The following is an 18,610-nucleotide window of genomic DNA, read 5'->3' as shown; positions in this document are numbered from 1 at the left end:
TAAAATAAGAAGTGGTACAGGAAATGTATTATGTTATTCTTGGCTTATATCGCTGTAATGTACATTACTTCTAATAAATAAAATATTTTAAAAATATATATATTTTTTAAAACCTGCATATCTGTGGTTTTGATGGCTACTCGACATTTTAAAGGGTCGATCATTATTTCTACTCATGTCCAACAGACTTCAAATGGAAAGGGGTGGGAGGAAGGAGCAGCGCTGCAAACTAATTTAACTTGTGAAGTGCAACCATCGTTTACTAAATCTCGTTCTGTACTTTCCTTTGCTTCTTCTAAGACAACGATCATGTTATTGACAATACATGAACTTCAATGAACCCTTTGTTCAACGAATCAGATTTATCTTCCACAGATTCCGTAAATCCAACTCATTTGTATCATTGTACAGAGTCAATTTATTATTTTTCTTTTGTAACAGATGACCATCACTGCAGTATGAGGAAGTATGTCTTGCTGAGCAAGGGCTGCCAGCTTTGAATCAAGCCAGAATTGGAGCAAAAAAAAAAATGATACCTAGGTATCGATTATGAAAGGTACAATTAGGGCAAATAAAAGGTTAACACAAAACGCTGGTAACTCAGCAGGACAGGCAGCATCTCTGGAGAGAAGGAATGGTGATGTTTCGGGTCCCGACCCGAAACGTCTCCCATTCCTGCACTCAAGAGAGTTACTCCAGCATTTTGTTTCAATCCGCATTATACCAGCATCTGCAGTTCCTTCCTACACAGATAAAAGGTAAGCTGCAGGAAGTATATTTTAGGAGAAATCACAGCACCCTCCATAATGTTTGGGACAAAGACCCATCATTTACTTATGATGGGTCTTTGTCCCAAACATTATGAAGGGCACTGTATAAGCTGCGTATCAAAAAGATTCGAGAGCACAGCACTATGGCAGCTAAAAACAAAAGAGCTTCATGATAGAGTTATTATAAACAAAGATATTTAATTTGAGAATATTTAGAGTTGAAGGAGGTGCAGAAAAAGTGAAGAAGACTGTAAACAAAAATTGACCCCAAACTCACCACCCCTTAAGACTAATGCAAAGTGTCGATGTGGTGGGGTGACCCTGGATGTCCCTGCCAAAGGGGTAGAGCACCTAACCGGGAAAAATCAAGTAGAATCACACCATGAAACAGCGATTTGACAAGAGTTCAATATCCCAGGAATTCAATAGGATGTCTTCAAGGTTTAAGGAGTAGAATTAGAATAAAGAAGACCACGTCTGCGAGTATATATTGTAATGTTCAATTTAACGATTATAAAAACAGATAAGAGTTTCAGCAGCAGAAAACATGAAGTAAACACGGAGTTTAGTAACACCGTGGAAATGGATATAGGCGGTTTAATGATCCCATTTATTTGTGGCTCATAGCTCACCTCGCAGTCACATTACACTAAAACAGCTGAGAGAGATTAAGCTCTTTTGAAAGGCTCTTCATCCATCACATGCAATCTGTCTTAATTTATTTCCAAGTTAAGCAATATTATAAATTTTGCAATATTTCAAAACAAAGAATAAACATTGTCTTCATGGTTTAAAACTGTGTAAACTGTGGTACATCTTATATGGCAATAAGATATTTCTAGTAGTATCTACATACTGGCTTTGATTTTTCTACTTTGGCACTCCGTATGCAACTACGCCTGAACCTGTTTTATATAAATAAGTTAGAATGGAGTGAATTAGGGTTGCCAGATTTTTCCAAATGTGGTTACTGCAGAAGCCTCAAAGCCTTTTTTTTTTTTTTTTTTTGTATGTTTGTATGTTTTTGTCTGTTCTTTGTGTTGTCTTTGTGTGACTGGACGAGTGTGGTGTGTGGGGGGGTCCCCAGGAGGGTGGAAACCCCTGCCGGGGTGTCCGGTAGCGGGAAACCGACCATTCGGTCGACGACTCCATGGAGAGGGCAACTTTTTCAGGTCGCATCCCCCGTGACCCAACCACGAGGATGCGCGGCAGCCTTTTCCCGGAGGCGCGCCCCACGCGCCACAACCCGCCCCAGATCCCCCGGAGGCCAGGACAGGCCAGCATAATGACATGTCGGTATGGAGTGGGCGCAGACCCTCGCTGCCCCGGCTCTCGCCAGAGGGGGAGTGTGCTCCGCTTCGGCCGCTTGGCGAGCCCTCGCCGGCAGTACCGGCTTAGCCTGAAGCTTGCGCGCCGGAGTCTGCAGACAGTTTTCAGCCGGTGGCTTGTTGTTCCAGTCCGCAGCCGGGATCATCACTGAGGGGGACCGCCGGAGAAGAAGGAGCTTCCCACCGACAGGCGGGCCGCGGCCAACTTCTACTGCGTGGGACCTGGCGTGGACTTACTATCATTGCCTGGAGGGCGATGATCCTGCTTCGCCCCTCGGCTCGCGCGGGTCTGCCGGTCGCAGTGCTTCTGGCTGCGACGCGGGGGGACTTTAAATCTTCAACCTCCGGCCTGCGGCCTGCGACACCAACCCTAAGCTAAAGCCTGGTCTCGGTGGGGAAGAGCCGATCCTGGACTCTGGTCCTGACCACGGGGGGAAATGGAGGAGGACTGGCCAAATTTTGTGCCTTCCACCACAGTGATGAATGCTGTGGTGGATGTTTGTGTTAAATTTTTATTGTGTATTGTGTGTTCTTTATCATTGTACCGCTGCTGACAAATTCATTTCACTTGCACTTTATGTGCAATGTGACGAATAAAACTAATTGTATTGTATTGTATTGTATTGTAAAACATAAAAGAGTATTGCTTTACTTTTCATCCATGTGACTGCGCATCTTCTTCAGTTTTTGCATGATGCTGCTGGTTTCACTGCCCCCGAGAGATAGAAATGGGGGAAGGACTCCGCGTCTCCACATCAGTCTGCAAGGGGCTGGAAGGGCGGTTCGCTTTGGAATCATTCACTTCCTCAACATGTTCTGTGTTCCGCAGCTCCTAAAGCAAAAACAAAAACAGTTGTTGACACCGAATTTGAGTGCAAGTATGCACCTATATGGTCTATGGAAAAAAACACCTGATTTAGATTCAGCGGGTTTAGCTTACAGTATATTATGAAAGGTTTAATCCTGTTTAAGTACTTCTTAAGGCACAAAGTGCAACACATGAGAAATTAATTGTGTTGATGTACAATATTCAGTTTCTTAGGACAATATTCAGTTTCTTGATTCAGCGCATGAATCAACACTGCACTTTCTTCAGATCCAATATATTTGTCCTAAGAAACTGAATATTGTACAGCTGGTTTAAAGAGTAAAATCAAACGAACAGATGGCACATAGAAGAAGATATATATCCCCTTAAATTAGTCCATGAACACAGAAGACAAAATTAAACGGGTTTTAAATCAAAACTAAAATGTTGGCTAAAGTAGACTGTGCAGGAATTAAGCAAATAAGCAGTAGCATATATTTAAAGAAACATTTGTTTTGTTGAGAAATAGAGAATATGAGGATATTCCATACATCCCAAATAAGATTAATGCAATATGGACGAACACCTTTCAACAATTGTTAGAGGACTAAAAAATTGGAATATTTATAGAAGCAAGCAAATAATAGCAATAACAATAATAAGGGAGAAAATAAAAATAAAAATATGCAAAAAATAAAACAGTACTAACTTCTAGTACAAAAAAAGAGAAACATGTAAAATAGTAAGATTTGATAGTGAGACTGGGAAATTAATATTAAGGATATGGGAATGGCAGAGACTCGGAGTAAATATTTTATATTTGTTGTCATATTTGGACAAGTTAGAAACAATCCAAGAATAGTAAAAATGACAGGGATAAGGGAAGAATTAACATAATTATCACTGGAGAAAAAGTGCCCGGGAGTGTTATAGAACAGAAGGATCTGGGAGTACAGGTGCACTGTTCCTGAAAGTGGTGCATCAGCTGGGCTCATTGGAAATGTTATTTAGTAGAAAAGTTAAGACATCATAAGTAGGAAGGAACTGCAGATGCTGGTTTACACCGTAGATAGCCACAGAATGCTGGAGCAACTCAGCGGGACAGGCAGCATCCCTGGAGAGAAGGAATGGGTGACGTTTCAGGTCGAGACCCTTCTCCAGACTGAATGGCAGAGCATCCTAACGGGGGTGTGTGGTCTTCTCCTGCTCTGACCTTTCACATTCTTGGATTTTGCAAATCATTAAAGTAAAATTTTGGGAGTGTCTGGATGGTCACTTAGCAACTATAGACAGAGAACCAGTTGAAATTACAGCAGAATTTAAACTAATGTAGGCAATATCAGATCAAGATTGGAAAATGAAAATGTAAGGCAACAAAAACGTTTGAGGGTTAAACAGTGCAATGGGTAATCCATTACTATATTTTTGACATTCAATATGGGACTATTCTTGGTGGGAAGAACTTGATACAGAACAAATTCAAAATGAGACAATAGCCACTTGTCCTGCAAATTAAATGTAATTTTATACAATTTAGAATAAACTCCATTAAACCCATGGGTCTAAACAGCACATACTTTCTTTGACACAAATAACAAATGTGGTTTTGCCCATTTAGAAAGCTGCACCCACTATTATGTTTACCTCCATATTATATTACATGTAAATATAACATTTTCAGTAATATTATTGGTTGGGTGGAAATGGCATTGTTCACCATAGATAATGTGCAGCTGCTTCTATTCCCCCCCCCCTCCCCCCCCGCATGATAATAGACAATAGATGCAGGAGTAGGCCATTCAAGCCAGCATCACCATTCACTGTGATCATGGCTGATCATCCACAATCAATACCCCATTCCTGCCTTCTCCCTATATCCCTTGACTATGCTATCTTTAAGAGCTCTAGCTAACTCTCTCTTGAAAGCATCAAGAGAATTGGCCTCCACTGCCTTCTGAGGCAGAGAATTCCACAGATTCACAACTATCTGGGTGAAAAAGCTTTTCATCATTGTTCTAAATGGCCCACCCCTTACTCTTAAACTGTGGCCCCTGGTTCTGGACTCCCCCAACATCGGGAACACGTTTCCTGCCTCTAGATTCAGATTCAGATTCAATTTTAATTGTCATTGTCAGTGTACAGTACAGAGACAACGAAATGCATTTAGCATCTCCCTTGAAGAGCGACATAGCAAACGATTTGAATAAAAAATAAATAATAAGTGCCGGGTGGGGGGGGGGGGGGGGGGGGGGGGGGGGGGGGGGGGGGGGGGGGGGGTGATTGGCAGTCACCGAGGTACGTTGTTTAGTAGAGTGACAGCCGCCGGAAAGAAGCTGTTCCTCGACCTGCTGGTTCGGCAACGGAGAGACCTGTAGCGCCTCCCGGATGGTAGGAGGGTAAACAGTCCATGGTTGGGGTGAGAGCAGTCCTTGGCGATGCTGAGCGCCCTCCGCAGACAGCGCTTGCTTTGGACAGACTCAATGGAGGGGAGCGTGGAACCGGTGATGCGTTGGGCAATTTTCACCACCCTCTGCAGTGCCTTCCGGTCGGAGACAGAGCAGTTGCCATACCATACTGTGATGCAGTTGGTAAGGATGCTCTCGATGGTGCAGCGGTAGAAGTTCACCAGGATCTGAGGAGACAGATGGACCTTCTTCAGTCTCCTCAGGAAGAAGAGACGCTGATGAGCCTTCTTGATCAGAGTAGAGGTATTGTGGGTCCAAGAGAGGTCATCGGAGATGTTGACTCCCAGGAACCTGAAGCTAGAAACACGTTCCACCTCCGTCCCATTAATGTGGATGGGGGTGTGCGTGCCACCTCTGGACTTCCTGAAGTCTACAATGAGCTCCTTGGTCTTCTTGGAGTTGAGGGCCAGGTTGTTGTCAGCGCACCATGCTGCTAAGTGCTGGACCTCCTCCCTGTAGGCCAGCTCATCGTTGTTGCTGATGAGGCCAATCACCGTTGTATCATCTGCATACTTGATGATGGTGTTAGTACCATGTACAGGTGTGCAGTCATAGGTGAAGAGGGAGTAGAGGAGGGGGCTCAGCACACAGCCCTGAGGAACGCCGGTGTTCAGGGTGAGGGTTGAAGAGGTGTGCTTGTCTAACCTCACAGACTGGGGTCATCTTATGTGTTTAAGAAGGAACTGCAGATGCTGGAAAATCGAAGGTACACAAAAATGCTGGAGAAACTCAGCAGGTGCAGTAGCATCGATGGAGCGAAGGAGATAGGCAACGTTTTGAGCCGAAACTCTTCATCAGTCTGAAGAAGGGTTTCAGCCCGAAATGTTGCCTATCTCCTTCGCTCCATCGATGCTGCTGCACCCGCTGAGTTTCTCCAGCATTTTTGTGTACCTTAATAGAAACATAGAAATTAGGTGCAGGAGTAGGCCATTCGGCCCTTCGAGCCTGCACCGCCATTCAATATGATCATGGCTGATCATCCAACTCAGTATCCCGTACCTGCCTTCTCTCCATACCCCCTGATCCCCTTAGCCACAAGGGCCACATCTAACTCCCTCTTAAATATAGCCAATGAACTGGCCTCAACTACCCTCTGTGGCAGAGAGTTCCAGAGATTCACCACTCTCTGTGTGAAAAAAGTTCTTTCTCATCTCGGTTTTAAAGGATTTCCCCCTTATCCTTAAGCTGTGACCCCTTGTCCTGGACTTCCCCAACATCGGGAACAATCTTCCTGCATCTAGCCTGTCCAACCCCTTAAGAATTTTGTAAGTTTCTATAAGATCCCCTCTCAATCTTCTAAATTCTAGAGAGTATAAACCAAGTCTATCCAGTCTTTCTTCATAAGACAGTCCTGACATCCCAGGAATCAGTCTGGTGAACCGTCTCTGCACTCCCTCTATGGCAATAATGTCCTTCCTCAGATTTGGAGACCAAAACAGTACGCAATACTCCAGGTGTGGTCTCACCAAGACCCTGTACCACTGCAGTAGAACCTCCCTGCTCCTATACTCAATTCCTTTTGCAATGAAAGCTAACATACCATTCGTTTTCTTTACTGCCTGCTGCACCTGCATGCCTACCTTCAATGACTGGTGTACCATGACACCCAGGTCTCGCTGCATCTCCCCCTTTCTCAATCGGCCACCATTTAGATAATAGTCTGCCTTCCCGTTTTTGCCACCAAAATGGATAACCTCACATTTATCCACATTATACTGCATCTGCCAAACATTTGCCCACTCACCCAGCCTATCCAAGTCACCTTGCAGTCTCCTAGCATCCTCCTCACAGATAACACTGCCCCCCAGCTTAGTGTCATCCGCAAACTTGGAGATATTGCCTTCAATTCCCTCATCCAGATCATTAATATATATTGTAAGTAGCTGGGGTCCCAGCACTGAGCCTTGGGGTACCCCACTAGTCACTGCCTGCCATTGTGAAAAGGACCCGTTTACTCCTACTCTTTGCTTCCTGTTTGCCAGCCAGTTCTCTATCCACATCAATACTGAACCCCCAATGCCTTGTGCTTTAAGTTTGTATACTAATCTCTTATGTGGGACCTTGTCGAAAGCCTTCTGGAAGTCCAGATACACCACATCCACTGGTTCTCCCCTATCCACGCTACTAGTTACATCCTCGAAAAATTCTATAAGATTCGTCAGACATGATTTACCTTTCGTAAATCCATGCTGACTTTGTCCAATGATTTCACCACTTTCCAGATGAATAATCTTATATGTTTCAATAAGATACCCTCTCATCCTTCTAAATTCCAGTGCATACAAGCACAGTCGCTCCATTGTATCAACATATGACATTCCCGCCATCCCGGGAATTAACCTAGTGAACCTACGCTGTACTCCCTGAATAGCAAGAATGTCCTTCCTCAAATTGGGAGACCATAACTACACACAATATTCCAGATGTGGTCTCACTAGGGCTCTGTACAACTGCAGAAGGACCTCTTTGCTCCTATACTCAACTCCTCTTGATATGAAGGCCAACATGCCATTAGCTTTCTTCACTGCTTTCTGTACCTGCATGATACTTTCAGTGACTGATGAACAGGGACCCCAGATCTCATTGTACTTCCCCTTTTCCTAACTTGACACCATTCAGATAATAATCTGCCTTCCTGTTCTTGCCACCAAAGTGTATAACCTCACATTTATCCACATTATACAGCATCTGCCATGCATCTGCCCACTCACCCAACCTGTCCAAGTCACCCTGCATCCTCATAGCATCCTCCTCATAGTGCACATTGCCACCCAGCTTTATGTCGTCTGCAAATTTGCTTATGTTACTTTTAATCCCTTCATCTAAATCATTGATGTATATCGTAAATAGCTGTGATCCCGGCACTAAGCCTTGCGGTACACCCCTCTAGTCACTGCCTGCCATTCTGAAAGGGACCCGTTAATCCCAACTCTTTGTTTCCTGTCTGCCAACCAATTTTCTACCCATGTCTGTATCTTACCCCCAATGCCATGTGCCACTAATCACCTATGTGGGACCTTATCAAAGGCTTTCTGAAATCTTTTATAATTCCAATGATGTTAAACTTCTGGGAGAATATCTTTTTCAGTAGGTGGCAAGCTTGCATTGTTTTAAGATTTACTCTTTTCAATACCCTTGGCAATGTAGTTCTTTGTTCAGCAAGTAAACTTGTATTGAATACAATTAATAATTTTACACAAATACAAAGCAGGAAACTGACCAGCTTGCTCTCGCCAGCTGATTTAAGCTTTTCCTGTATCTTGATGGTGGTGTGGCGCAAACGCTGAATCTCCTCCTGCTGTTTTAGGATCAGTTGCCTTTCCTTGCGAGCTGCCCTGGTGGCTTCTTGCAGACGCTTGATTTCAGCCTGTAGCAAAATGGACCACCTTTTAGCACATCGGAAAAAGAACAACAGGAGCAAGGGGGAGAAAGGATGTTGGATATAAACAATGGTATGCTGTGGTTTGATCAGAAATCATGGCACAGAGTGTCTCTTGCCCAGAGTAAGGGAATCGAGGACTAGAGGACATAGGTTCAAGATGAAGGCAAAAAGATTTAATAGGAATCCGAGGGTTAACGTTTTCATACAAAGGGTGGTGGGTGTATGGAACAAGCTGCCAGAGGAGGCAGTTGAGGCTGGGAATATCCCATTGTTTCAGAGACAGTTAGACAGGTACATCGATCGTTCAGGTTTGGAAGGACAAGCAAGTGTGACTAGTGCAGCTGGGACATTGTTGGCCGGTGTGGGCATGTTGGGCCGAAGGGCCTGTTTTCACACTGTATCACTCTATGACCCTATAGAACGAGATTGATGCATGTACAAATATTAGTTACAAGTACAATGATACAAAATTATCAATGTACTGTTTTACTCTCAAAATGTCACAGGAAAATGTTTAGTGAATGCTGGTCAAACTCATGGTGCAAAGTGTCTGTCACATTACAAGATGTAAGACACAGTGCCTAAAGGAAAAGCAAATATAGGTTGTCCTATTGAAACAAAGTTGAATTCCCAAGAAGCATGGTGTAAAAAAGTGTTATAAGGCAATTGTGTTAATAGTGAAGGGGGTTTTGGGGCTACAGAGTTTTAGACCCTTTAACAAAGTTATTTTTCCTGCAGGATTTTCAAAAATATCAGTGCTTTAATAGCTTTGTCTTTTTGTTGCGGCAATTAAAAAATGAATGCCTATAATTCATTTTTGTTTCTGCAGCTGTGTTCTTGAGTGGAAAGTTTTTTTTCCCCTGGACTACCCCCTACCCCATCCCCCCCACTCAGGGCAGCCTTTTCTCTCCTCCGTGTCAATTTCCAAAGTAACTTTTAAGTAGTTGTCTAGTTAACAACCAAAATCACATTATAGCCAATTTGGCCTGCAAAACAATAGATAATAGGTGCAGGAGTAGGCCATTAGGCACTTCGAGCCAGCACTGCCATTCAATATGATCATGGCTGATCATCCCCAATCAGTACCCCGTTCCTGCCTTCTCCCCTTATCCCCTGACTACGCTATTTTTAAGAGCCCTAACTAGCTCTCTCTTGAAAGGATCCAGAGAACCTGCCTCCACTGCCCTCTGAGGCAGAGAATTCCAGACTCACCACTCTCTGTGAGAAAAAGTGTTTCCCCGTCTCCGTTCTAAATGGCTTACTCCTTATTCTTAAACTGTGGCCCCAGGTTCTGGACTCCCCCAACATCGGGAACATGTTTCCTGCCTCTAGCGTGTCCAAACCCTTAACAATCTTATATGTTTCAATGAGATACCCTCTCATCCTTCTAAACTCCAGAGTGTACAAGCCCAGCTGCTCCATTCTCTCAGCATATGACAGTCCTGCCATCCCAGGAATTAACCTTGTAAACCTACGCTGCACTCCCTCAATAGCAAGAATGTCCTTCCTCAAATTAGGGGACCAAAACTGGACATAATACTCCAGGTGTGGTCCCACTAGGGCTCTGTACAACTGCATTCCTCTTGTTTTAAGGCCAACTGCACTGCCTGCTGTACCTGCATGCATAACAGAAATACTAATTCATCAATTGCTATATATCAAATTAGCATTATGGAAACACACATTATCAAGTTACCTATACTTGTGGGTAATCTCAATTCGGAGGAGAAATTTATTCTTACACGGCAAAGTCAAGACACCAGATCTGTTTTCACTCAAGTTTAAAAGTGAGGAGTCTGAGCTGACTTGCTGTGGGCTAAGCACCAAGCTCTTACTGATGGCAGTCACCTTCAATCTAGTATCACTGACTTTGCGGTTTACTGGGAAAACCCAAACAAGTCATTTATTCTATTCTGTTACGACTGCCACTGCAATAAACAGTAGTAAATATTCCAGGAAAAAATAGATATTTTCCAACTTTAACATACAGAGGCCAGCAGCCATCTAAGAAACTTGGGAATAATTGGTGATGGGTGCCCAAATACGGGGAGGAGTATTTGGTTTCCAGTGCATATTACCTGCTCCTGCTGCAGCCTCAGTAGTAGTCCACGCTGTCGCTTACGGATTGGTGGCATTTTATCATCTTCCCCTTTGTCTCTCAGACGCCTGTTGAAATATGGCATGATAAAGTCCCACTGTAATGCTAAATTCTCCAACAATGCACGAATCAGACTATGCATTACACATCTTTTCTAAATAAGTAGCAATCTGATGTTCAGAAGTAATTGATGCAGTTTTCTATTGCTGAATTAGCAATCAAAAACAAGTGACCAGGGCTGAGGAAACCAAACCTTGAGCATATAATATTTTGTAAGATTTCCATTCTTAATACTTTGAGAGATTGCTCATAATTAGATGACTGAAAACGTAATGGAAAAAACAAAGATTAAGAGGTTTATTTGAGCATGCACCTTAAAAAGAACAAATAAACGGAATTACTAAATAAATTGGAACGTTAACTGCATGTGAGTTGATCTACACATTGAGCCCAAGAGAAGTTTAGAGATTAGCTAAAATTAAGATAGTTCACTACTCCACAACCTAGACTTGCTGTCACTTCTCACTTTCAGCTTCTGCACATACACCTTGCCAAGTCTCACACTCAATCAGGATGAAATAATCTAAAAACAATACCGCAAAAAAACTATCACTGCTCTTTTGCCAGCACACAGCAAGTGGTCCTGCGATTTGAAATGGCACGTTAAATTGTGTAAATCTGGAAAAAGACACATAATTGGGCTAAACAGAAGATTCTGCATTCACGATTCTATCTTTCCGTACGTTAGGTGTTTGCAACTCGGGGAGAATCTGTGGGCTTACATCCTTCTACATATAGAATAAAAGGGTCACACAAATTGAGGACAGCTTGGATCCTCCACAAAATATTAAGGAACGTGTTCACTGTAGCTTCCATTCATGCATAGGGTGAAAGGGTTGAAGTTCATGAAAGGGTTGAAGTCAATCTTAGTCAGCTACTCACTTCTTCTGATGTTCCAGCCAAGCAAGTTCTGCTTTTGTCTTTTCCTTCAAGGCTCGTTCTCGCAACTTGAGGAGTGACACTTGGTGTTGGGCACGCATCTCTTCCTCTTTCATATATTGTCTCACCATCTCCATAGTGAATTTGGAGAAACTGTCCTGGCCCCCAGAGAAGGGCATACTTAAATCATGCTGTACAGGGATGAGAGAAAAAAATATTGTACAAGCTTAATAGAGCTATTTTGGCTGCAGCAAGATAGCACTAACTCGAAATATGAATGCAGGCAACCGAACAATCAACACAACTACAATTATTATTTGACATGCTAGACATGAAAAATTTCTGAACGTCTTACTACTATTCAGGTTTAGCAAGCAAGACACAATAATACCCTTCTGTGAAATGCAAAGGATGAAAATAGGCATCACACATTTGAATCAGAAACTACTAACTTTGTCAGACTCTTTAAAAAAAAAAAAAAATTTGGTGAGAAAGTTGTTTATTCCTCAGTGGTCAGAAAGAAGGGAAATAGCAATGACAGATCTGATACAAAATTAAATGCTTCCACCCTTGTTTTGAAGAAAGGTCACCAGTTTGAAATGTTTTATCTGCACCCTTTCCAAACTCCACATTCTTCCAGTAATGAGGCGAGCAGAACTGCACACAATACTACAAATGCGGCCTTTCCTCACAGCAAGCACCACACAATCAAGTGGAAAAATATGTTTGAAAATCTGGAAGCCACATGTATACCCTACCATATTTCAATAACTAGGTTTTTCAAACTATCTGTACCACATCCTTTAGATGGAATCATCAGGTATGTAGGAATGGGAAGTGGCCTTTCAAGCAATTTCTATTTTATCTCCATCTTTGCTTCCATGTCCATTAATTCCATTACTTACCAAAAACCCAAGATTTCCAATTATCAACAGACCCTCATCACTCCTTCTCCCATCACTTTGCATCAGCATTTTAGAGTTTGAAGTATTCATTTCCTTTGGTGTTGTGTTTTCTCATGTTATTCCTTAACATCTTAGTTCTAATTTCAGTTCCTCCACAAGAGAAAACATTTACTATCTTAGATATTCTGCATTCAAGGGAAAGTAACTCCCGCCTTTGCAGTGCATCCTCCATTACATAAACCTACTTTGACAGCTGTCAATGCCGACTGGTCTCTGGCAGTTTCTTCATCTGAATCATCCTGCCGACTGCGTTTGCGCTCCATGTTAAAGCGACGGTGGCTTTCGGATGGCAGTAGTGAGCGGAAAGATTTCTCTTCAATTTCATCTTCAGTCATTGATTCATCAAACTTCAAAGAGTACTCAGTGGCAATGGAGGCAGAATCTGGAGATAGAGAATATGGCTTACAATTGGGCAAAAAAAGAACAGAATAGATAGAATGCAGTTTTGTATTTCGAATTCATAAGCTTCCAAAATGAAAGGATTTGTTGAGAGTCGAGTTGTACTTCTGATTTTAAAAACTCTAAAATCAGTATTTAAAAATTATTAAAAAATCAAGTTGTCCCAAAAGAGGGTTGAAAACTCCTCTCACATTATTTTGCAGAGCAAGGGTTAGGAAACTTGAAATACAGTCAGTAAATTAGATAAAATGAAGGGGGAGGTGCAGTTAGCAAAATGTTGAAAGATGATGAGACAACTACAATCTTCGTGGAATGCAAAGTTCAAAACTGCACCCTCAACACTTGATTAACAGTCTAGAATGCATCAGATTAAGATCAGAGCAGACATGTATTATATTACATGCATCTTTTGCTCATTGTATAAATGTGCTTGCCATTTCAGAAATAAAAATAGTCAACCATATCAAAATACTAAATATAAATGATCAAGTCAAAATGCAACTGCATAACTGATAACACCATCGCTAATTAGTATTTTTTTCACCAGGTTTTTATTTTTAAACATGATAGTATGAACAAGGCACCTATTTATTGTTGTGCTCCGATATAGCTATTGTGCACCTTTTTAAATAACAATCACGCCATAGTACTACCGAGTAGGAAATACCAGGATCTTGACAGCATAGATTTATGAGGATGTTACTCGGACTTGAGGGTGTGTACTTATTGAGCAAGGTTGGGCAGGCTAGAACTTGTATTCCTTGTAGTGCTGGATACTAAGGGCTAATTTTATAGAGGTATATATAATCACGAGGGGCATAGGGTAAATAGGGTCTTTTTCCTAGGGAAGGGGAATCAAGAACTAGAGGGCATACGTTTATGGTGAGAGAGATGTAATAGAAACCCAAGGGACAACTGTTTCCACACAGAGGGTGGTGGGTATATGGAGCAAGCTGCCAGAAGTAGTAATTGAAGCAAATAGAAAAGATTTGAATGAATGTGAACCAAACGGAAGCAAATGGGACTAGCGTAGGTGGAGCATCTCGATCAGCATGAACAGGTTAGGCAGAAAGGATAGTAACAGACACCTAGACATTCCAATCTCCTATGACCTTTGGTGCTCATTTAGAATGGAATCTGAAAGACTGACAATAATGTGTATCCACTCTTTACCATGCTTTCTTAACCCAGCACAAATCAAAGATGTAAAGCAATCTTAAGCAGGTAGTCTGATTTAAGAGCATATTTGTTGACAGCTTGTTCACAGAATCCAAAATAACAGCACCTGTGTAGGTGATTATTATTTAACACATTTTGGAACTTAAAAGGCATAAACATACCAATAACAGACTTTATTCAGACCATTTAACTAAAGTATTATTTTGACACGGCAATATTTTATTGTGTTTGCAAACTCACCTTTATCGTCGGGGAATGAACGCACACTGCCACTTTGTATTGAGTCATCAGCTGCTGTGTGCACCTCCTCTTCAATTGAACTATCTCCTTTCTCACCATGGGAAGTCCTGCTCTCTGCTCCCTTCTCAGAAGGAAACGAAGGACTATCTTGCCGACTGCTGCCACCGCTACTGGTAAACATGGATAACATAAATATTTAGAGTAAAGAAACAAAATTTAGCCCATCAATACCTTCTATGTCTATGCCTCAAACTAGCCACCTACTACTCATCTGCACCCAACTTTCAACAAATGTAAATGTGCAAAAAACAAAGTGCTGGAGGAACTCAAATAGGTACATTTTCCTCACTGATGCAGCCTGCCCCAGAGTTGCTCCAGCACTGTTTTTTGCTCAAGATTCTAGCATCTGCAGCCTTGTGTCTCCAAATAATTTCATGCACTTCTTCCTCCCGATAAAACCCATTTAAATTATCTTGTTCAGTTATTCATTGGTTGAAAATTCCTTTAACCACACACTTAAAGTAAATAAGATTCTCTTGAATTCTCTATTAGATTTATAAGCGATTTATAGGAGACTATTTATTAATGACCAAATTTGGATAGTTTTCTCTCGACCTTTGAAGGTTCAGAAGGTTCACCACACTCATTCTGACTTAAGCTCTGGAATTCATGAGAGGCGTAGACAGACATTCAGAACCTTTTACGGTCTGGCTTTTAAGTTCAAGGGGGTAAAGTTTAAAGGAGATTTGAGAGGGGTCTTTTGTGGGGTTTTTTTAAACACGTGAATGGTAATGGTAGCGGAAACCAGGTACAATAGTAGAATTAAAAAGGCGTTGAGAAAGGCACTGTGATACGCAGGGAATGGAGGGATATAGATCATGTGCATGTAGAACAGATAAATTAAACTTGGCATCATGTTCAGCACAGACATTATGGGCTGATGGACCTGTTCCTGTGCTGTTCTGTTTTGAATCATTTGGCCAATATTCTGCCCTCATGATTTTGTAGAAACTGTTTCCCCTATCTAATTTTCAAGACCTTGGCCCTGTTCTATAACCTATTCTTCTTTTGTCATGCCCAGGGTTTGAAATCCAGGTTGAATGCCTCCTTTTGACTATCAACTCTCATTCTAGCATTCTTCCATTAAACCACATACTACACCTCTTCATGTCCCTACATTTTTTATAATAGACAAGAACTGTTCAGTGTAATCTTGATGGTCAAATAAATGGGTTCATGTAAAGTAATCATCACATTTTCCAAATCTCTCCTTCTAAAATTGAGTGTTTCATGGTATTACAAGCCTTATAACTTTAGTGATTGTTGTATTTGTATTCTAGTGTTCCTCTGCCCTATTTAGACACATTTTGCAAATAATACACTGCTCCTGGCAGATTTTGACATCTCAAATGCAGCAGTACATTTTATCAGACATTACCCTGTAAAGGATAGGACGAAGTAAAATATCTCCAGTGACTTATTCGCAAATCAACCTCAGAACTATTTTAAACCAACTGATTCGATTCCTTTGCTATTAAAAAAAATCATTTAGCGAACGCTTCAAATGATAGGTAAAGGTAGCATGTTATGATCTTAACATAGAAAAAAAGTGTCTAAACAGGCAACAGAGGAAATATTCGAATGGGTGATAAGCTGGGATTTGAGGGAAGGGATGAGATGGAATTGCACAAGGGAGCAAGGGAATTCCAGCATTTGGGTTTCAAATAGCCTACCATGCAATGCTGGGGGGAAATTTCAGAGGGTAACTAACAGACCCTTTGTTGAGGAACTTAAGCAAGTATGGATTTGAAAGACAAGGCAAGAGTAAGAGAAAAAGTTTATGTATTTTTTGGAAAGGATGCAAATAGACCAAGGTCAAAAGATGTGTGCACTGCATATATTTGAACATTTTAAGACACATTTAAACAATTTAAGATTCATGGAGAATTGGTAGACTGGATTAAAATTGGCTTAGTCATAGAAGCCAAAAAGTAGTGATGGAGTGGTATTATTCTGATTGGAGGACTATAACCGATGTGCTCTGCAATGCACAATGCTGGGACTGCTTATTGTGAGATACATAATACAAATGAATTGGACGAGAATGTAAATGGGCTGATTATTAAGTTCACAGATGACAGAAAAATGGACAGAGTTGTGAATAGTGAGGAAGATTGTCAAAGGATTCAGTGGGATATAGACCAATTGTAAACATGGACCGAGAAATGGCAGATGCGAGTTTCATCCTGACAAGTGTGAGGTGAGCACTCGAAGTAAATAAATAAAATGAAGCAATGTCAGCATGTATCACGAGTGCAGTTGGAGTATGTAATGAACACATGCAAACCAGCCTCCCCTTATCAACCTCATCCGCATTTTGCATTGCCACAGAAAAGCAGCTAACATAATCAAGGACTACTTACAGCCAGGCCATTCTCTCTTCTCCATTGTGGCAGAAGATACAAATGTTTTAAAGCAAGTACCACCAGATCCAAGAACAATTTCTCCCCCCACTGTTTTGAGTTTTCAACAGACCTCTTATGCAAGGGATGAATTTCCACATCTTCTAATCTATCCGTGTGTGTGTGTGTGTGTGCGTGTGTGTGTGTGTGTGTGTGTGTGTGTGCGCGTGTGGTCGGTCGATCCAGCTCACGGTTTCACGTCGCCCAAGTGGGACAGCCCCTTTAGGATGGCAGCTGGGATAGTATAAATGGTCAGACTAATGGTAGGAATTAAAAATAAACCAGCTAAGTTGCTTTTATCTGAACATCATATTGTGACATTGTCTGCTGGAGTTTGGACAGCGTGAAATTTGCCACCATACCGGCACTCAATAGTTGCCTTTAACAGAAAAAGAAAATTGGCATGGACTCCAGGTGCACAGAATTCCATCAGGGGAGGCAGTGGATAAAGGCTGGGATTCATGTATTTTACATGGAAAAGGCAGCAAACCAAAAACAAACCTTTTATCATGCTGTTTGTATCTGGATGAATCAGACAGGCTATCTAATGAAGCTGAATAGTGAATTTTAGAATCATGCGAAATCTCCATAGGGCCAACAGATGATGGGCGAGTATCACTCCTTCTGCTAAGAAATAAGAGAGGGAAAATCACACAGGTTAGTTCATTCATCCCCACTGATTTTTTTTTCATTTTGTGAAAATATTTCTAACCTTTTTTCTACCGAGAGTACCAACAGGAACATGCATGCCTTAAACTCTCAACACCACCCTTTTAAAAGCATCCCACTTTCCGGATGTCAGAAACAACCAATCAACTTTAGCAGTATGTTCCTGTCTAATGCCAAAGTCGGCGTTGCCCAAATACAGAATTTTAATTTATGGGCCGCCCTGGGGTTCCTTTCCACCTTAGCCTCTTAAGGTTAAAAACCTCAAGTTATGATATTTGGCCACAGATCAGAGGATCTACAGTGTTCCTTAGTTGACTTTACCTATCATTCCTGTTTCTTGCACGTGGGAACATACAGAGTCACCACTCAACTTGCAACCCCCCCCCCACCCCCCCTCCCCGGACAACTAAACAATTTCATTTTAATTAAACTGCCACGGAAATATAATTAATTATGGGATGTACGCATTCTAACTTCAGCTCTGGAATCACCTCTTGTGTCCATGTTTGGAACAGGAGTCTAATCAGGAGCAACATTTTCACATAATTCAAATAAGCTATTAGTGAGTAAATGCCACATGACAGAATTGTTCAGGTATCTTACCCTTCCGATTCAGTCTTGGCTTGCATTTGCTTCATAAATTCTGAATGTTGTTGCCTTTGTTGGTCCAACAGCATTGGCACAGGTGCGGCGACGGCTCCATGTGATAGGTTGGTAGTCACAGCAGTTGGGGATCCTGTTGCAATCTGCACATATGCCAGCTCAGTCATCTAAATAAAAACAACCTTCCTCAGTATGATAAAGATTAGAATACAAATTTTTGCTCAATTGCAGCCTTATCACATCATACAGCAGAGAAGGTAATTGTGCAGGATCTTTTAAAAGGTTAATGCAATAATCCCACAC

At 41.7% G+C, this 18,610-nt stretch overlaps 1 protein-coding gene across 1 annotated transcript in view; it reads right to left on the bottom strand.

The window, feature by feature from the left end:
- Positions 1–18,610, bottom strand: part of LOC129701069 (centrosome-associated protein 350-like) — a 112,172-nt gene that overhangs the window by 37,087 nt on the left and 56,475 nt on the right. The window contains 9 exon segments of the mRNA XM_055642022.1: positions 2,751–2,815; positions 2,817–2,930; positions 8,592–8,738; positions 10,832–10,919; positions 11,794–11,981; positions 12,941–13,137; positions 14,574–14,743; positions 17,537–17,662; positions 18,308–18,474. Of these exon segments, the coding sequence (XP_055497997.1) occupies positions 2,751–2,815; positions 2,817–2,930; positions 8,592–8,738; positions 10,832–10,919; positions 11,794–11,981; positions 12,941–13,137; positions 14,574–14,743; positions 17,537–17,662; positions 18,308–18,474 (1,262 nt within the window).

This window comes from Leucoraja erinacea, chromosome 10 (assembly GCF_028641065.1).
Source record: "Leucoraja erinacea ecotype New England chromosome 10, Leri_hhj_1, whole genome shotgun sequence".
NCBI classification, from domain to species: Eukaryota; Metazoa; Chordata; class Chondrichthyes; order Rajiformes; family Rajidae; genus Leucoraja; species Leucoraja erinaceus.
The sequence above is the reverse complement of the archived record's forward strand: the minus strand, read 5'-3'. Positions and strand labels throughout refer to the sequence as shown.